This window comes from Hyaena hyaena, unplaced genomic scaffold (assembly GCF_003009895.1).
Source record: "Hyaena hyaena isolate Hyena2069 unplaced genomic scaffold, ASM300989v1 scaffold_111, whole genome shotgun sequence".
Lineage (NCBI taxonomy): Eukaryota > Metazoa > Chordata > Mammalia > Carnivora > Hyaenidae > Hyaena > Hyaena hyaena.
In genome coordinates this window covers 2,499,478-2,519,504 of record NW_024080743.1, presented here as the reverse complement: position 1 = coordinate 2,519,504, position 20,027 = coordinate 2,499,478, and the positions used below count along the sequence as shown (strand labels likewise).

Below are 20,027 nucleotides of genomic sequence, written 5' to 3'. Positions count from 1 at the left end.
GTGTGAACTTTGAATCAATATAGAAAGTTACACTTTTTTCTTGAAGCAAAACCAAACCAAAATACCCTTGTCAACTCTTCTGCTTTTGTATTTCGTGTTATTTCTAACAGTTTCATTAACAAGAGCTCAACACAGAAGCTGCTTGGTGAATAAGTTTATTATTGTCTTTATCTGAAAAATCTTCATAGAAAATTGTTTGGTTTATTAGCTCTCAGCAGCCCGCTCCTGAGCTCTAAGAAAGCTTGCCTTCTTCTGAGCCACCCGATCTTTCTTCTGGGCAAGAGACATTTTAGGACGGTTCCACCTACAAAACAAAGTAAAATTAAGAGAAAAATGTGATTTTTAAAAACCACAGCTATAAAGGACAGAAAATATTTAACCTTGAAAAAAAGAAGACTTTATTATCAGGTCAAACAATCCAAATTCCCATATACCTATTTATGCTCTTAGGCTAACTTTCCCACATCCATTATTAAATACATACAGTATTTAAAAATGCAGTTATTGGATAGTTATACTGTACTGGGACAGAATGGGTCAGCTCAGTTAAGTAGCTTCTGAGGCTAATACATTTCTATCACCACAATTACTTTAGCAAACCTGGTTCCCCTCACTTCTGCAACATCATGCAGAGTTAGTGATCGAGTTTGCACAACTTCAACAAGACTTTGGGTAAGATGAAACAAAGCAATAACTCCTCCCAACCTCTCCCAACCTCTCTCTCTTAAAAAGACAACAGGAGGATGCATACCTCTTCTTTTTAACTTCTTTCTTAGGCTTCTTCTCATAGACTGGATTCTCTCGTATAGCAGCGTGAGCTTTCTTATACATCTCCTCCATCTGAAAGAAAGCAAAGCAAACAGTACTTGGTTTCATTTCACATGCCCTAAACAGTCACGTAACACTACATTCTACTATTGGCTCTATTTTGTCCTTCTAACCCAGACTGTCAAAAGGAACTAAACTAAGTCAATGCTGCTATCTCCTTATATTTCTTTAAAATACTGTCTCACCTCTGTCCCCCACTTATGCGTTTTCAAAATAAATAAACTTTAAAAAGAAAAAAATAAAGAGTGCCTGAGTGACTTGGTCATTTAGATGTCCCCAACTCTTAACCTCGGCTCAGGTCATGATCTCTAGAACCCTACATCAGGCTCTGTGCTGACAGTGTGGAGCCTGCCTGGAATTCTCATTCTCTGCCACTCCCCCTTCTCGTGCTCTCTCAAAATAAATACATTTAAAACATAAAATACTGTCTGACCTATATTCTTTTATTTTGAGCGTGCACACATGACACTTAACCAACTGAACCACCCAGGTGGTCCTGACCTCAATTCTTTTATTCAAGTGAGGATACATGCCAAAACCAAATATTTAAGATGTTAAGATGAAGAGTATATGGGGCCAACAATCAATTGCTTACTTTATTTGCGTTCTCCCACATTCCCACGATTTATATTTTCCTTTAGGACCTGAGAGGCTTTTCAATGCTATACCCAGAACTGCATACCAAGAACCTCTTCTATCTGTTACTACTTAGGAATCACTAGTATTTGGCAACAGTATTATGCCTCTGTGGAAACATTGGTTTGAATTTCCCAAAAAACCCTGAAACACCATCCAATTAGATCTTAATGAGGATTCTGTTCTAAAATTCATAAAAAAGTGTTGTAACTCTCTGAATTGTTTCAATTCCCACCTCCAAATAAGTGACTATTGGTTCTATGGAAGACCAAGTCATGAAACAGCTATAAATTGCCTGAATGATTACTATCACAATCTAGTAACAATTATAGCCCCCTAAAGAATGAGCCAAAGTAATCCAAGTCTCTAAAATTACTCACTGAATATGGAGAAAATGTGATTACTACATGCATTTGTATACAACTTATCAAATGAAAATAATGCCAACACTTTCACTGCATTAGATCTCAACTCCCTAAATCCATCCTCAAAGTTAATTTCTCTACCTCTTTTATTTTAAGCACTATGACAGCTCTCCTCTGTAACTAACAAACCCACTTGATGACTTCAGATGTAGTCATTTAATAAATATAATCAACTTGGTCCACTCCTTCAAAAAGACAGAGAAAATACAACCACGTATATAGATAATACCATGAGTTTAGGTGAAGACCACTTCCTCCTGGAGACAAGTAAGATGTCTGCAGAGGATTTCAGCAGCCATGCAGAAAAGAGACTTCCATAGATCAAATTAATGAGCTAGCCAGGAAAAGTACATTAGCCTAAGAGTGGTCCAGCTGAAGTATATACCACATACGTTAGAAAGCATTAAGAAATGGGTATCTGAAAGCAACTTATGAATTTGAAAAGTTTTGAACAAGTGTGACAGGACCACAGTAAGAACTGGCTTAGGAAGAAAAATTATGCAGGCCAATTAGAATCATCACAATTAAAAGACCTATTTACCACAGTGAATGAGGACAATGTCAATAGTAATCAAGAAGTATAGATTTCTGAAAATTATTTATTTGCGACACTAACAAATAGTACCCTTTTCTTAGCTCAAAAAATCAAGTGATGTGTTTATTCAGCCCTAGACTGTGTACTAAGCATACAAATAACATTGATTTTCCCAATTACAACTCTAAAGATTTTCATAACCAAAACTGTGTCAAAATAGAAACTATGCACTAACGGAAAAGAACATTTAATATATAACCACCAACTTATATACAACTCCAGAGCTATATAATTGTTTTATAATAATCAGTGTGACTTTTGTGTACTGTCCTATTATCTTCCATTACTACACTGAATAGAGAACTTTGGAGATATAACATTAGGGCTGATAAATTGTCCTTTTTTAAATGTTTAGGCTCGAAGCTCTGAGCGGTCAGCAGAGCCTGATGTAGGAATTGAATTCACACACCATGAGATCATGACCTGAGCTTATGCTTAACTGACTGAGGCTGATAAATCCTCCAACATTAAACTCACATCTGCAACATCATGCAGAACCAGTGATTGAATCAGTACAACTATGTGTGCATGCCTGACATTCAGAAAATCCAGAACATAGAATTTATTTGCTATAGAGAACCTTTCTTCGACATGGTTTCAAAATGAAGTTTAGTAACCAGCATCTCGTCAGACAGGATAGATTGTAACTATGACCACAGGAATGAAGTCTACAAATATAGAACAGCGAAATGAACAAAAGCCGCCACAGGCTTTAGATTTAGAGGCTTCAAGCTTGCCACCTTTTAAGATCTAAAAAGTCCCTAAAAGCTTGGAAGTCTAGCTCTTTATACTACCTTGTCTGACTTTCTGAAGCAGGCTCCAGGCTCTGAGCTGTCACACAGAGCCTGACATGGGGCTCGAGCTCACAAACCATGAGATCATGACCTGACCTGAAGCTGGACGCTTAACCAACTGAGCCATCCCTGCAGGTGCCTCTACCTTGTTTGTCTTTTAACTTACCCTCACCCAGTATCCCAGTTTCAGGACATTCCATTTTAAGCTAACTTGAGTTAATGGACAGCTCACTTAAGTCTATTTATACCTATTAACATACTCATATTCAACTTTAACTGTTAACCAGAAATAACAACTATTAATTTTCCCACCAAAGCCAACTAGTAAAGCTGACTCTACAAATTAACCAATACAGGCATTTTTAGTTAAAATTTTTACCATGTCTGGAGTAACGTTGTTCTTTATGTATTGAGAGAACTGTTTCTTGTAAGCATCTTCATCTTCTTCCATTAAGTAACGCATATAATCTGCAACATTTTGACCCATGATGTGCTTCCGATGTACTTCTGCATTGAATTCCTTGCTTTCCGAATCATAACCAGGGAATCGTTTGGTACTAAAATAAAGTTTTTCATATTAGTATGTAATGACTGATATCAGTTCACTAGCAGGAATTCATTTCAGTAGCTGCCATCAGTCCCGTCTTGAAACAATTAATTGCATCATATGCAATCAAAGGACCAACTACTGACTGCTCAGTTACTGGGGTATCATCATTCAGCAGCTGATGTGAATTCCAGGATGAAAGAGAAAATCATACCACAAACACCTTTATTAAGTCTTGAAATGAACCAAGTTTGCACCACTATCAAGTTAGTTCTCCTTATTAGTACAGGAAATGGTTTCAAAACTGCTCCCCCCAAATGCTAGAATTTCTCAGTGGTGCCTCAGGGTACATGGGAATAGGTGATGTTCAACCACATCTAATAGATGCTTTGCAAGAGACCTGCAGGTCCTTAAAAATATTATGCCCCACCATTATAAAAGTTGCAGTTAGGTTACATTTTATAAGGCTAACCTCCCCAACCCCAAAACCTATAGCCAGAAAAAATTTTGATTAAGTCACCAACTACTAAAATATCCCTAAGAGGCTAAACATAAATCACTTCTTAAAGATGCATCTACTCAACAATAACAAAAATTAACTTAAAACCAAAGGAACTACCAAATTAAAATCACCTACTTAGCCTCTAATGATCTACAATCTTTTTTTTTTTTTTCTAATGATCTACAATCTTATTTCCAGTTGAAAGTATGGGAGTTTTATCTTAAGCTTTTTATCAAAATCTTTTTCTGGAGTTGATAGTTTTCCATAACCGAATAAAGCAATTTTCTTTCTGAATGAAAATAAAATGCACCGACTGGGAGGGGAGTGGAGTGGACTTGAGTCGCTCGTTTCTAACCAAAACTAAGCCACAACCCAAAAACTAGTGGTTTCAACCCTGGCTTTTCTACTACTGGCTCTAAAACCTTGACGAAATCATTTACCTCTGAACCTCAGTCTCATTTATGAAATGCGGTACTACAAGTCCTTCCTGCCCTGACACGTTCCTTTTGCATAGTATTAAGCATACAGCAGATACACAATGATAGTCTCCTATTACTTTGATTCAGTAATCTCCACAGTCCAACCAGTTAGAAATAGAAATACTGGTGTCTAAACAATAAAAACTTGAGTGCTATATTACCTGTGAGGAATAGACAAGCCTCCATCCACAGCTCCCTTGAGGGCCCCAAAAACTTTATTTCCAGTAGTAGTTCTGGCAAGCCCTGCATCCAAATAGCAGGTGAAGGCACCAGGCTGACCATCGATGCTTTCCACATTGTATTCATCTCCAGTCACTTCTACTTGGCCTTCATAGATCTTATCCATGCCAAACCTATTGAGAAGCTATTAACAAAAAAGCCAGTCTAAATATATTCAAACAATTCTAACATCTAGTCACAACATTAATGACCTGACATCCGGAAAAAATTTCCTTCCAATTCTCTTACCCTCTGAACCAACTTACTTTTAAATATTAAGATGCTACAAAAAGACACTGTAGACATTCAACTTTATAACTTTGTCTTGTAGCTTCTGAATCTCTGCTATATGTCCATACTTGATTTTTGTAGCAATCAATTAATTTTATTTAGAGTTTATTTTTGAGACAGAGCATGAGCAGAAGAGGAGCAGAGAGAGAGGGAGACACAGAATACGAAAGAGGCTCCAGGCTCTGAACTGTCAGCACAGAGCCTGATGCAGGTTTTTAACTCATGAACTATGAGACCATGACCTGAGCTGAAGTCAGACGCTTAACCGACTGGGCCACCCAGGTGCCCCTGTAGCAATCAATTAAGATGTAACCGTACTATCAATTCAAAGGAGATATTCTCCACGTTTCTTCAGTCATATTTGGCTACAATAAAATTCAACCATTTATGTTATCACACATGTAGTTTTGATTAATTTCATTAAAATCTTAGGAAGAGGATCCTTGGCAGAAGAGAACATCTTTTATGGCTCTATTCTCCAAAGACATTACATCAATAAGGGTGATTCCTCTGCTAGTGTATCTAGCTATGAACTTCACCACAAGCAGTGTGACTTTGTACCACACTATTCTCGTATTTAAGGACAATGCTCCCCACCCCTACTCAAGCATATTTATGACCAATAAAAATTTGAGTCCCTAACAACAATGCATGCTTAACAATTCCAATGCAAGACTGGTAACTGAGAAAACAAAACAAAACTAAGGCAAAAACCCCATCTACAACTACTTTCTCATATTATAGGAAATGCTGCCACCCAAAGGCAAAGATGACTAAAACAAAACTGAATCCTAGGCCTGCTGGCCCTCCCCAAAGAAAACATTGTTTCTCAAAATTAACAGGTATATATATAAATAACCTGGACATCCAAGTAAAATATAGATTCCAAGGGCGTGGAGTGCAGCCTGAATTTTAAATGTGCACTGACTGATGGTCAGAAGATCTATACCTCTGAATAGCAGAGGTCTGCACTGTCCAACAAGGCAGTAACTAGTCTACAAATGGCTATTTAGAATCGTCTAAATTCAGTTCCTCAATAGCACCAGCCACATTTCATGTGCTCAACACCCATATGTGGCTAGTGGCTATCATTCTTTGAATTAGACTCCAGTGATCTAGATCTACCTCTCAGGGCAAAAAACAGAAAAACTATCTCCCCAGAGAACTAGAAAATTCTGTGCAGTCTCAAACTCTGTATTTATAAAATTGTCTTCCCTGATGATGACCATGTAAGCAACAGCACAACAGCAGGCACTCCCCAGAACCCATAGCTGAGGGTATCTTATTCATGTATGAACATCTATCTTGCAGACAACTCTAAACAGTGAGCTAGAGTTCTAAAGTTTGTCAATTAAAGTTATCTTCTACATACCCTGCGGGCCAGCAGCAGGCCAGTACAATAGGCTGCAGCATAATTTGTCAGGCCAACCTTCACACCGTACTTTGGGAGTTCATGAGCATAAGCTGCACAAACTATCATGTCTCCTTCTATACGGGCATAAGCAATCTGTAAGAAAAAACCAGATTAGTAATCTGTATTTTCAACTTTTTGATTACTTGTCCTAGGGGTCTTCTTTGTTAAAGGACTTAAAAAAAAAAAAAAAGCCAAACAAAAATTTACAATACTTAGAATCTGTCTTTGTTAACCTCAATCACCAAAAGAATGGTTTAGTCAACTATAGCAGATCGGTTTTATCTAAATGTCCCAATAGTATCACAAACTGAACTAAAATTACCATACCACATAGACACTGACCACTGAAATGCCTTTGGAGTAAGTTAGACTACTGTTCCTTCCAAATACTGAAAAGACTCTTAGCTGCATTAGCCAATGAACTAAAGACATCGTGAAAAGTCAATAGGAACCTATGATTATTTCGAATACCTTTTGAACTAAGCATGTCTAAGTCCAACGATGCTTCTAATACCTAATGTTTAGTTATCTGAACTTAGGCATGAAGGAACACATTGTCTTCACAATGAACAAGTTAGTCTGCCCATTAAACAGGTATGCCTGCCCTCTGCAAAAGCTCAGCCATCTTGACTGTAACAACGTTCCCTAATTGTAAAAGCCCAAAAAACTGGCTTCTAGGAGCAAACTACCATCTTCTGGATGTCTCTTGTGTGAAAGAAACCTTCATACAGAATTATCAAAGCCTATTTCAAACAATAAGCAGAAATAAAAATCTTAAGAGCCTAATTTAACCTCCACAACTATCTCTTCAAAAAGCAGTGGTATTGTGGCATATAAGGCCACACAGCACAAGTCAGTATTTAGTCCATGACAAATTCTATTATTCTCTGGGAACTGGAATGTGCTAGAACCTACTTGGCTTCACATTTATCCTCCTACCCCTACAAGATAGCATATACCTTAGATTTCTCTAATCCTCTCCTCCCACCATTAGAAAATGGGATTAAACCAGTTTGGTCAGGATTGACCAACCAAGGCCAATTTTTCAGTTGAGTATTTTATCATGCCAATCCCTCCCATGCTCCAACTTCAGGCCTACTAAAAAAAAAAAAAAAACACACACTACTCAATGTTTTTAGAATGCCAGGCACTAGAGAGCTTCTAACCCATACATGTGTTTTGCTCCCCAGGTACAACTTCTCCAGCATTCAGTTAAAGGGAGTGAGGGTTACCATCCATTGCTTGAGTTTTGAATACAACTTACCTGACAAATGATATCTCTGTTGGTTACACGAACTATCATCCTGTATTTAGGTGTGTTGTACTTATTTTTATCCTGAATTACCAAGCGTTTCCGGGCATAGTAATCAGTTTTACCCTCTGGAAAAAAAAAAAAGAAATTTAATAAAGTCTGCTTCACTGCAGATTCTTCTAATATCGTGAATATGAATTAAATGACCATACCTCGTCTTCTTCTAAATTTCACTTGGTATCTCTTGAAATAAGCCTTATTCTTGACAACTTTAACAAACCCCTTTAAGAATAAAAGAATGTTATTAAAACTTTGAAAATGGTTTAGGATATTTTTGACATGTGAGTTAACTCTGTAACAAAACTTCAAAAGTGAATCCACACAACTGTCACTTTTGTAGAGTCCAGTTTCTCAAACCACAGAGGGTCAAGAATCACTTTTTCTACTTCCCATCAGTCACTTTTCCAAAGCATTGCTCTAGACAGCAACTTTGCCTAACGTCAGTTTGTTCCAAACGCCGTACGTCTCATTTTGAGAACCTAACCTCTTATTTCCTGCACTGTCCACGCACGTTTTCCAAAAGCTTCAGTTACTTGCCACAAAACTCATCTGGTCAAGGGCGTTATTTAGCAATTACTCCCGATTAAAAGAGCACTGTCCCCCTAGCACCAAAGCAATGCCACATCCCCAAAATAATAAAAAACTAGTGCCAGCAACAGTCTAGACAGAGGAAGGCACATACCAACTAAACGAGCTTCTTTCGGGGCCCAGAGAAACCACAGTCTCCGAGCTGTTAAGTTTCAAAGCCACTTCTGGAAGACCCACCGACCCGAGATTCTCCCGAAAAAACAATGAAGCAGTCAGCGCTGGATGGGCCCGAGGAGCCGCAGCCCATCTCCACTTAGGCATCCCCAGCTAGTCTTCAAACAGATTGCATGCAATCTTCCCCGCCTGCTGGTGCCCCCTCGGAGGAGCCGGCACTATCCCCGCAGCTTGTCTACTAAACTCATCCCGCTCCTTAATCCGACACCCTGGCTCCCGATTTTCTCCGTCAACCCCTCCCCCCAAGCTTGCGCGCCGGGCGGCAGCCATTAAGGCCACGCTGGGAGCGGCAGCCCTACCTCAGCAGAGCTCACTATCGAACGCCATCCAACTCCGGCGCCGCGCGAAACGGATCCTAGGCTGGCGTCTGACCAAGGACAGGGAACCCCCGTGCATCCGGAGCCCCTATTCCAGATACCCACTCACCATCCTGCGGAACAGAGACCGGCGTCCCCGGCTCGCCACAGACCAGCAGGCCCAGGAGCGCTCCGCGGGGGGAAAAGGCCGCAGCCCGTGCGCAGGCGCAGTATGTAGCACTGAAGATCACGCGAGCGACGTATGGAAGAGAGAGCGCGCCGGCACTAGGCGTGCCGGTACTGCCCCCATGTGGCGGGAGGACCGACGCCGGACTTCGCTAGTGAATAACAATCCCTCAAAGCCACCAAGGGACCAAGCTCTGGCTGGTAATCCGGTTGGAATAGGTAAGCAGTAGCAGGGAGGATTATAGGAAATTTTCAGTTTCATATGCTAAGATGTTTCGTAAGGAACATATATAACTTTGTAAATAGGAAAAAAGTTTAAAATTAAATAGAATGTATTTGTTGTGGAGTTCTTTTGCCCTCTATCCTCCTGGACCTGGAGATGCAGATATGGTCCAGATCATAGAGGAGCTCTTCTGGAAACCTTGTCCCAGTACTTCATTAAAAAAAAATTTTTTTTAATGTCTTTATTTATTTCTGAGAGAGCAGGGTCAGAGACAGAGGGACACTCAGAATCTGAAGCAGGCTCTAGGCCCTGAGCTAGCAGTCTGCACAGTGCCGGTGAGATCATGACCTGAGACAAAGTCGGACACTTAACCGTCTGAGCCACCCAGGCGCCCATCTCAGTATTTCAACCCTGAGTGAGGAGCCTCTCTCTTCCCACAGCACCTTCAAACCTGCTTCACCCCACCCTCCCCTGTAAACTCCCTGAAGGTGGGCCCTGTTGTCCCAGTTCACCCTTGAATTTCCAAGCACAATGCTGGCATTCAGTGCTCTTCGTTAAATGGTAAAAGAACTACTTACTGCATCCCTTTACCTCCAACGTGTCCCCTGATCCCTGACATTCCTTTTCCCTCCATCACTCTGAGCTAGTCAGCTTAATTTTTCTCTGTAAGTCCTTTTTTATTTTCATTCTTTCAAAACTAATTGAAATTAGGGAATAAACTGTTTCCTTTCCATTTTCTACACATGCAGACTGAGGAGAACTAACCAACAAGCAAGCAACCAAACAAAAAAGCACCTCAAGAGAAAGTATTCCCTTACCTAACAGCATGTCAAAGGTGGTCTTTGGGCTATTGCATGGGACTCATTTGGGCACTCATTAAAAGTCAGATATCTGAATATTCCGCCTCCTCTCCTGAATCAAACTTGCTGATTTGGGGACCAGGAATCTGCATATTTTAATTTGGCCTCAATCTTAAAATCAACAAAGCAAAAAACAAATCCGATTTTGTCCAGTAATGGAATTTACTGACTCTACCAGGAAAAGAAAGCAAATTACTTACCAGCATAGCTGTTTAAAATATTCCCATCTTCAGAATGAGTGTTAACTCTGTACCCTCATCGTCCAAAATTTAAACTTACTCTTGGGAAGTGAATATGCATGTGATAAATCTAGCAGGAAAAAATCAGTGTGCAAACTGCTCAATATCAGAGCAAGGAGAAGGGTCTGTCAAACAGAATGACAAGGTTAAGTGGCTCCAAAAACCTGCCACTAGAATAAACTAAAATAATAATACTAATCTCCTTTGGTTTCATTTGTAACTTCTTATATAACAGGAAAAATACACATCGAATCCACTCTGGCCAATGTCAACAAAGCTTTCAAGGAGAAATGTTAAAATATTATTTACGGACAAGTGTGGTCTTTGCCAAGTGGCTTTTGGAAGTATAAGGAAAGAAGTATGTAATTTATATTTATAGAAAATAATTAAAGATCTTCATTTTGGTGCTTCATTAATTTATTAGCCTCTGAAAGGTGCCACATGTCTTTATCAGGCCCTGCTAACCCTGGAGTGTGGAACTATCAGAAGGGAACTCTACCTGGAAATAGGCCCAGCCCTAACTTTTACATGTTTTAGGGCAAGAGTATGTATGAAGGCCCACATACCATGCATCTGAATATTTAGAAGTTATGAAGCAACCTAACACATTGTTGAATTAAACACTGTTTTAATCCTTCTTACCTTCTTTGTCTTTATAACAACACAATTAAAAATACATATACCTGTTGCCTTTGGCTGCAGCTGGGGTTCTGTACCACGTACTGGCTGGCCCAGCCAGTACAGATGGTGACACCAGGAACCAGGGGGACCTGTCTAGCACCTCTAACTAACATAATCCAGCTCAAGTGATAAAAGTTAAAAATCACCAGTAATGGGACAAGTCAGCTTTCTGTGCCTCCTGATATGATGAACTGAGAAGAACACAGAAGTTACTTGCTACCAAATTTATGTAATTTAATCTAATTATACAATTTAACTATTCTGATATGTGATGAACTGCAAACAAACTCAAATTGAGGGATATTCTACAAAGTAACTAATCTGTATTCCTCAAAAATGACAAAATAATAATGGATAAGGAAGAACTAAAGAACAATTCCAGATTGAAAGAGACCAAAGTGATTTAACAGCTGAATGAAGTGTGTGATCCTAGAACACATCCTGGATAAAAAGGAAGATAAAAAGGAAGACTTTAATTTCTTTTGTACATAGAACATTCTCAGAACAATCAATGAAATTTGGAATTTGTGGATTAGATGGGTTAGATGGTAGTAATAGATAAATGTTAATTTCATTTTTATAAGTACACTATGGTTATGTATAGGTGTTCCTGGTTTTTAGGAACTCTACTCTGAACTATTTTGAAATAATGGGCATTATTTCTGCAACTTCCACTCAATGAATGGCTCAGGAAAAAAAACATATGTGTGTGAATACACATACACAATATTTTTGTAAAGAGAAAAAATAATAAAGCAAATGTGTTAAAATATTAACTATAGGGAATCTGGGAAAAGGATATATGGAAATTCTTTGTACTATTCTTACAAAAACCAATTTGTGATTTTGAATTTATTTCAAAATAAAATATAAAACAACAATTCCTGCTGGAGTGGGAAATATTTTTTATGATTTGAAATGAGAGTGAACTCCATTTTATGAAATAGGTCAAACATATATTACACATAGAAAATCAGAAATTTTATTTATTGTAGTGATGGTTTCATACCAAAATATGAAAAGATTTCTATGGTGTTATTCATATATTATGATTTTGAGATAACTACTTACTGCCCTAATCAGCTTGTTCTGTACTGTTACCAACTTTGATAATTATAATAAAAAACATCTTAAGTTATTTCAAAATTTTTTTTTCTTTGCAATTGGCTTTTGCTTTATTTGAACTTATGGTTATACACTGAAGGATAGCAAATAGTATGAGCTACTTTATGGTTGGATACCCTTAACTGATATTAGCCCATTAGAAATGTTTTAAACATTCTAAACCTGTACTTTTATGCAGTAAAAAATAATTATCCTCCCTCAATAAAAGAGTAAACTTTCTTTTTACAATAAAGTATAAATCTGTGGTTTTTATGGAGCTGAAAGTCCGTAAAATATCAAAGGCAACCAAACATAATTATGATCACCACGTAAATATGTCTGCGTGTTCTGTTGATAAGCTATTGATGTTTGAAAAACTAATAAGATAAAGGAATACAAAATTAATCAATTATATTTATTCCATAAAAGCTTTTTCATATCTTCATATCAGCAAAATTTCTATATTGTGATCACTAAGTTGCCATACCATTTGTATTCTACAGATAGTAACGCCAAGTTGGACAATTTTTCTTGGGTCATTGATGTGCTTACATGATTTTTATTAATTACAACTAGGAGAAATTTTGTTATGCCGGAGCAACAGAAATTGGAATTCTAAATAAAATCTATAAAGCAATACAATTTAGATTTGGAAATGAACCGTGATTTTACATATCACATTCCAACAATGTAATGATGTCATATAAGGTAAATTATTATTTTCAATAGAATACAATAGAAACTATTACTAGATTAAAATTTTTTAAATATTTATTTTGAGAGAGAAAAGAGTGTGCACATGTGCACACATGCAAGCAAGTTGGGGAGGGGCAGAGAGAGAGAATCCCAAGCAGGCTCCACACTGTCAGTGCGGAGCCCAACGCAGGGCTCCATCTCCCCATGAACTGTGAGATCATGACCTGAGCCAATATCAAGAGTTGGACACTTAACCAACTGAGGTACCCAGGTGCACCTAGATATTTTGATATTATCAAATAACTCGCTTTAATTGTGATTTTTACTGTCTCTTACAGTAGTATCCATACCCACACAGGTTTTGTTATTCTTCCAATGTTTCAATGCTACGATATGATAAAGAACAACAAAAATATTATGTTGCTCAGTTTGTTCAAATGTTTTTTCAATCAGATTGTACACTGATCTATCAAGGTCAGGAAATAAACTCCATAGAAATTAGTTTCAGGTTTATTTGTACATGAGTTTTCTTTTTCACAGTCATGGAAACTTATCTTGTTTTCTTGTTCTAATTTCTTTATATTTAATTAGAATGTCACATTTATTGAATATTTCTCATGCAGTTATATTTAAATTAGAAAAAAATTGTCTAGGGGTACCTGGGTGGCTCAGTTGGTTAAGTGTTCAACTTCAGGTCAGGTCATGATCTCATGGTTCATGGGTCCAAACCCTGTGTCAGGCTCCGTGCTAACAGTGTGGATGGCACCTGCTTGGGTTCTTCTCTCTCCCTCTCTCTCTTCCCCTCCCCAACTCATACTTTTTCTCTCTCAAAATAATAAACTTAAAAAAAAGAAAAAAATATCTAAAATTTTAATCCTTTTAAGAATTAGATCTGGGGGCGCCTGGGTGGCTCAGTCGGTTAAGCGTCCGACTTCAGCTCAGGTCGTGATCTCACAGTTCGTGGGTTCGAGCCCCATGTCGGGTTCTGTGCTAATAGCTCAGAGTCTGGAACCTGTTTCGTTTTCTGTGTCTCCCTCTCTCTCTGCTCCTCGCCTACTTGTGCTCTGTCTCAAAAATAAATAAAACAAAAAAAAATTAAAAAGAAAGAATTAGATCTGTTTGAGTTTTTTTTTCTTTTCTTTCTTTCTTTTTTTTTTTACAAATAGTTTATTGTCAAATTAGTTTCCACATAACACTCAGTGCTCATCCCCAAAGTGCCCTCCTCCATGCCCATCCCCCCCTCCCCGCCACATCCATCAGTCCTCAGTTTTTTCAGCATTCAAGAGTCTCTCATGGTTTGCCTCTCTCCCTTTCCCCCACCATTTCCGCCCTTCTTCTCCCCCTTGTTCCTCCGTCAAGTTCCTCCACATCCTCCTATACGTGCAAACATATGATATTTGACCTTCTCTGCCTGACTTATTTCGCTCAGCATAACACCCTCAAGGTCCATCCATGTTGCTACACATGGCCAGATTTCATTGTTTCTCAATGCCATGTAGTATTCCATGGTATAGATAAACCACATCTTCTTGATCCATTCATCTGTTGATGGACACTTAGGCTCTTTCCATGTTTTAGCTATTGTGGAGAGTGCTGCTATGAACATTGGGGTACACGTGCTCCTATGCCTCAGCATTTCTGTATCCCTTGGGTAAATTCCTAGCAGTGCTATTGCTGGGTCATAGGGGAGTTCTATTGTTAGTTTCCTGAGGAACCTCCACACTGTTTTCCAGAGGGGCTGTACCAGTTTACATTCCCACCAACAGTGTAGGAGGGTGCCCGTTTCTCCACATCCTCGCCAGCATCTAGAGTTCTCTGATTTGCTCATTTTAGCCACTCTGACTGGCGTGAGGTGGTATCTCAGTGTGGTTTTGATTTGTATTTCCCTGATGAGGAGGGATGCTGAGCATCGTTTCATGTGTCTGTTGGCCATCTGGATGTCCTCTTTGGAGAAGTGTCTGTTCATGTCTTCTGCCCATTTCTTCACTGGGTTGTTTGTTTTTCGGGCGTGTAGTTTGGTGAGTTCCTTATAGATTCTGGATATTAACCCTTTATCTGATATGTCATTTGCAACTATCTTTTCCCATTCCGTTGGTTGCCTATTAATTTTCTGGGTTGTTTCCTTGGCTGTGCAGAAGCTTTTAATCTTGATGAGGTCCCAACAGTTTATTTTTGCTCTTGATTCCCTTGCTTTTGGGGATGTGTCAAGTAAGAAGTTGCTGCGGTGGAGGTCAAGGAGGTTGTTTCCTGCTTTCTCCTCTAGGGTGTTGATAGTTTCCTGTCTCACGTTCAGGTCCTTTATCCATTTTGAGTTGATTTTTGTGCATGGTGTGAGAAAATGATCTAGTTTCATTCTTCTGCATGTTGCTGTCCAGTTCTCCCAACACCATCTGTTAAAAAGGCTGTCTTTTTTCCATTGGATATTCTTTCCTGCTTTGTCAAAGATCAGTTGGCTGTATACTTTTGGGTCCACTTCTGAGTTCTCAATTCTGTTCCATTGGTCTATGTGTCTGTTTTTGTGCCAATACCATACTGTCTTGAGGATGACAGCTTTGTAGTAGAGGCTGAAGTCTGGGATGGTGATACCTCCCGTTTTGGTTTTATTTTTCAGTATTACTTTGGCTATTCGGGGTCTTTTGTGGTTCCATACAAATTTTTGGATAGTTTGTTCTAGTTTTGAGAAGTATGCTGGTGCAATTTTGATTGGAATTGCATTGAATGTGTAGAGTGCTTTAGGTAGTAATGACATCTTAACTATATTTATTCTTCCTATCCATGAGCATGGAATGTTTTTCCATTTCTTTGTGTCTTCTTCAATTTCCTTCATAAGTTTTCTATAGTTTTCATCATACAGATCTCTTGTATCCTTGGTTAGGTTTATTCCGAGGTATTTTATGGTTTTTTGTGCAATTGTGAATGGGATCAGTTTCTTGATTTCTCTTTCTGTTGCTTCATTATTGGTGTATAAAAATGCAACCGATTTCTGTACGTTGATTTTGTACCCTGCAACTTGGCTGAATTCTTGGATCAGTTCTAGTAGGCTTCTGGTGGAGTCTGTCGGGTTTTCTATGTAGAGTATCATGTCATCTGCGAAGAGTGAAAGTTTGACTTCCTCTTTGCCAATTCTGATGCCTTTGATTTCCTTTTGTTGTCTGATGGCTGATGCTAGGACTTCCAGCACTATGTTAAACAACAGTGGTGAGAGTGGACATCCCTGTCGTGTTCCTGATCTCAGGGGGAAAGCTCTCAGTTTTTCCCCGTTGAGGATGATGTTAGCTGAAGGCTTCTCATAGATGGCTTTGATGATGTTTAAGTAGGTTCCTTCTATCCCAACTTTCTCGAGAGTCTTTATTAAGAAGGGATGCTGTATTTTGTCAAATGCTTTTTCTGCATCTATTGACAGGATCATATGGTTTTTATCTTTTCTTTTATTGATATGATGGATCACATTGATTGATTTGCGAATGTTGAACCAGCCCTGTAACCCAGGAATGAATCCCACTTGATCTTGGTGGATGATTCTTTTGATATGCTGCTGGATTCGATTTGCAAGGATCTTGTTGAGAATTTTTGCATCCGTATTCATCAAGGATATTGGCCTATAGTTCTCTTTTTTTGTTGGATCTCTGTCTGGCTTGGGAATCAGAGTGATGCTGGCTTCATAAAATGAGTCCGGGAGTTTTCCTTCGACTTCTATTTTTTGGAATAGCTTGAGAAGAATTGGGATTAATTCTGTTTTAAATGTCTGGTAGAATTCCCCAGGGAAACCATCAGGTCCAGGGCTCTTATTTGTTGGGAGATTTTTGATCACTGATTCGATTTCTTCACTCGTTATGGGTCTGTTCAGGTTTTCTATTTCTTCCCGTGTGAATTTTGGTAGTGAGTGTGTGTTTAGGAATTTGTCCATTTCTTCTAAGTTGTCCAATTTGTTGGCATATAATTTTTCATAGTATTCCCTGATAATTGCTTGTATTTCTGAGGGGTTGGTTGTAATAAGTCCATTTTCATTCATAATTTTGTCTATTTGGGTGCTCTCTCTTTTCTTTTTGATAAGCCTGGCTAGAGGTTTGTCAATTTTGTTTACTTTTTCAAAAAACCAACTCTTGGTTTCATTGATCTGTTCAATTGTTTCTTTGGTCTCTATGTTGTTTATTTCTGCTCTAATTTTTACTATTTCTCTTCTTCTACTGGGTTTAGGGCGTTCTTGTTGCTCTGCCTCTAGCTCCTTTAGGTGAGCTGTTAGATTTTGGACTTGTGCTTTTTCTAATCTCTTGAAATAGGCCTGGAGAGCAATGTACTTTCCTCTTAGGACTGCCTTGGCCGCATCCCATAGATTTTGAATTGTTGTGTTTTCATTTTCATTTGTTTCCATATATTTTTTAATTTCCTCTCTAATTGCCTGATTGGCCCATTCATTCTTTAGAAGGGTGTTCTTTAACCTCCATGTTTTTGGCGGTTTTCCAGACTTCTTCCTGTAATTGATTTCAAGTTTCAAAGCATTGTGATCTGACAGTGTGCATGGTATGATCTCTATTCTTTTATATTTATTGAGGGCTGCTTTATGTCCCAGTATGTGATCTATCTTGGAGAATGTGCCATGCGCACTTGAGAAGAAAGTAAATTCCCTGGCCTCAGGATGTAAAGTTCTAAATATATCCGTCAGATCCATCTGGTCCAATGTGTCTTTCAAGTCCATTATTTCTTTAGTGATTTTCTGTCTGGTTGACCTATCCATTGCTGTAAGCGGAGTATTAAAGTCCCCTGCTATTAGCACATTCTTATCTATAAGCTTGTTTCTGTTTGTGGTTAATTGTTGTAAATATTTAGGTGCTCCCATATTCGGTGTGTAGACATTTATGATTGTTAGTTCTTCCTGATGGATGGACCCTGTAATTATTATGTAGTGCCCTTCTTCATCTCTTGTGATTGTCTTTAATTTAAAGTCCAGTTTGTCCTGTTTGAGTTTTTAATATCTATATTATTACTAAAAGCAAGCAATACTGTATATCATATAAATAGCACAAATTCAAAATTCATTTTTCTTCCAAAGACTCTGATTTGCCTTTTATTTGAACACTTGCTATTCTTTCACTTTACTTTTTTTTTTAATTTTTGTTTTTGTTTTTATTTATTTCTAAGAGAGAGAGAGACAGTGTGAGCAGGGGAGGGTCAGAGAGAGAGGGAGACACAGAATCTGAAGCGGGCTCCAGGCTCTGAGCTGGCAGCACAGAGCCCGACATAGGGCTCGAACCCACGAACCGTGAGATCATGACCTGAGCCGAAGCTGGACGTTTAATTGACTGAGCCACCCAGATGCCCCTTACTTTACTCTTCTATAGCATCTCATGTCTTGTCTAAATTAAATCTACTGCTTTAACATAATGAATACTTCTGGAACCAGGAACTGGAACAAAAAGGTAAACAAGAAAATGGAATTTGGGCTCTATTCAGACATAAAACTTTGTTATACCAGAATATACCAGAATCTGAGGGGGGGAGGGGTCACGTAATCACAGAATGGATTTGACAAATTAATTTGTTTTCTTCCTCTTTCCTAAAAAAGTTTCCATTACTCAAATCCTCCTGCACTCCAAAGAGTGTCTGTTTCAAATGTCAACAGCAGCCCAAACCCAAAACTTCCATTACATTCAGATACAGTTGCCTTTTGTTTCAAGCACACAGCACAAGAAGAGTGGAAAAGCATTTCCCTGGGGCCTGGAAGGTGTTGATTACCAAGGCATAAAACTTAGGGTTTCTGGTCAGAACTGCATGTCAAATCCTACGTGACAGAGGCAGCCATACCCATGCATTCTTTAGTAAGTTTACTTTTCTATGTGTTTTGTGATCTACAGGGTATTATAAAGGGCAGAGCTGTGGCAAGAACCCAGGTAAGGGGCCCTCTTGCTGAGTCAAAGGGAGGTACTTACGGAAACTTCATACGCACCAAAGATCACAGGACGTGAAGTGTCTGAGCCCCTCTTGTTGGACTGCTCTGCTGGAATCATCTCAATGACTCAGTCTTGCCTAGGATATTAGTGAGTGGGGATAAAAGAGGGGGCTGTAGGATTTCTATGTAATAGAAATAGCAAGCATCTATTGAGAACCTACAGTGTGTCAAAGCCTATGCTGAGTGTTTATTACAGTATCTCATTTAATCTCAAAAGTGCTCTAGTAGACAGTATTACTACCCTCATTTTACAAAAGAAGAAATGGATGCCACAGCCAATCATAGCAGAACACAGGTGGCTATCATCAGTAATTTTCGGATATGAGCCTGCCTTAAAACCATGCTAAAAGGGACACCTGGGTGGCTCACTTAGTTAAATGCCAGACTCTTGATTTGGACTCAGGTTATGATCTCACAGTTCATGGGATTGAGCCCTCTGTCAGTCTTTGTGCTGATAGTATGGAGCCTCCTTGGGATTCTCTTTCTTCCTTTCTCTCTCTGCCCTTCCCCCATTTGCATGCTCATTCTCTTTCTAAATAAATAAATAAATAAATTCTAAAAGATTGTGCTGAAAAAGGGACTCTAAATATTCATAAGCTTGTATACTTGACTTTGGAACATATTCTATAATGTCTTTTTGTTTGACTAACATGTAAACATTCTTTGGCTTAGACTAACTACAATTAATTTTGTTTAAAAATAAAGGTGAAACTGCAGCCCATAAAGTGTTTATCATCTTCTGAACCTGGAGCATCACAAAATTCCAAAAGAAGAGGACTTACAAAACTCTGGTCCGTATTAACTAAGAGACATAATCTTGTTCACCAGATGAAGCCCGTAGTTTTAGAATTAGGAGGGAAGCTCTTGGTGCCTGAAGAAGGCAGTCTCAGGAGAAATCTGGGAAGTCCAGTACTGCTTTATTAGATGGTTAGTTAACACATGAAAGGCAAGATATTTAAATGATTCAGTAATATTTAGATGATTTTCTGAA

The 20,027-nt window shown here is 38.6% G+C and overlaps 1 protein-coding gene and 2 non-coding genes across 3 annotated transcripts; all 3 read right to left on the bottom strand.

Moving 5' to 3' along the window:
• Positions 1-139: 139 nt before the first annotated feature.
• Positions 140-11,402, bottom strand: RPL5 (ribosomal protein L5). The gene is made up of 10 exons (XM_039236467.1): positions 11,292-11,402; positions 10,649-10,733; positions 9,231-9,340; positions 8,195-8,264; positions 7,995-8,110; positions 6,689-6,823; positions 4,968-5,170; positions 3,658-3,835; positions 752-840; positions 140-304 (listed from the first exon to the last, which is right to left on the bottom strand). Exons 1-10 carry the CDS (start codon positions 11,400-11,402, stop codon positions 205-207), a joined length of 1,197 nt encoding a protein of 398 aa, XP_039092398.1. The 3' UTR covers positions 140-204.
• Positions 516-653, bottom strand: LOC120234580. Its single transcript, XR_005529135.1, has one exon. It is a non-coding gene; the product is annotated as a small nucleolar RNA SNORA66 (small nucleolar RNA).
• LOC120234583 lies at positions 3,906-4,001 on the bottom strand. The gene has a single exon (XR_005529138.1). It is a non-coding gene; the product is annotated as a small nucleolar RNA SNORD21 (small nucleolar RNA).
• Positions 11,403-20,027: the final 8,625 nt, after the last annotated feature.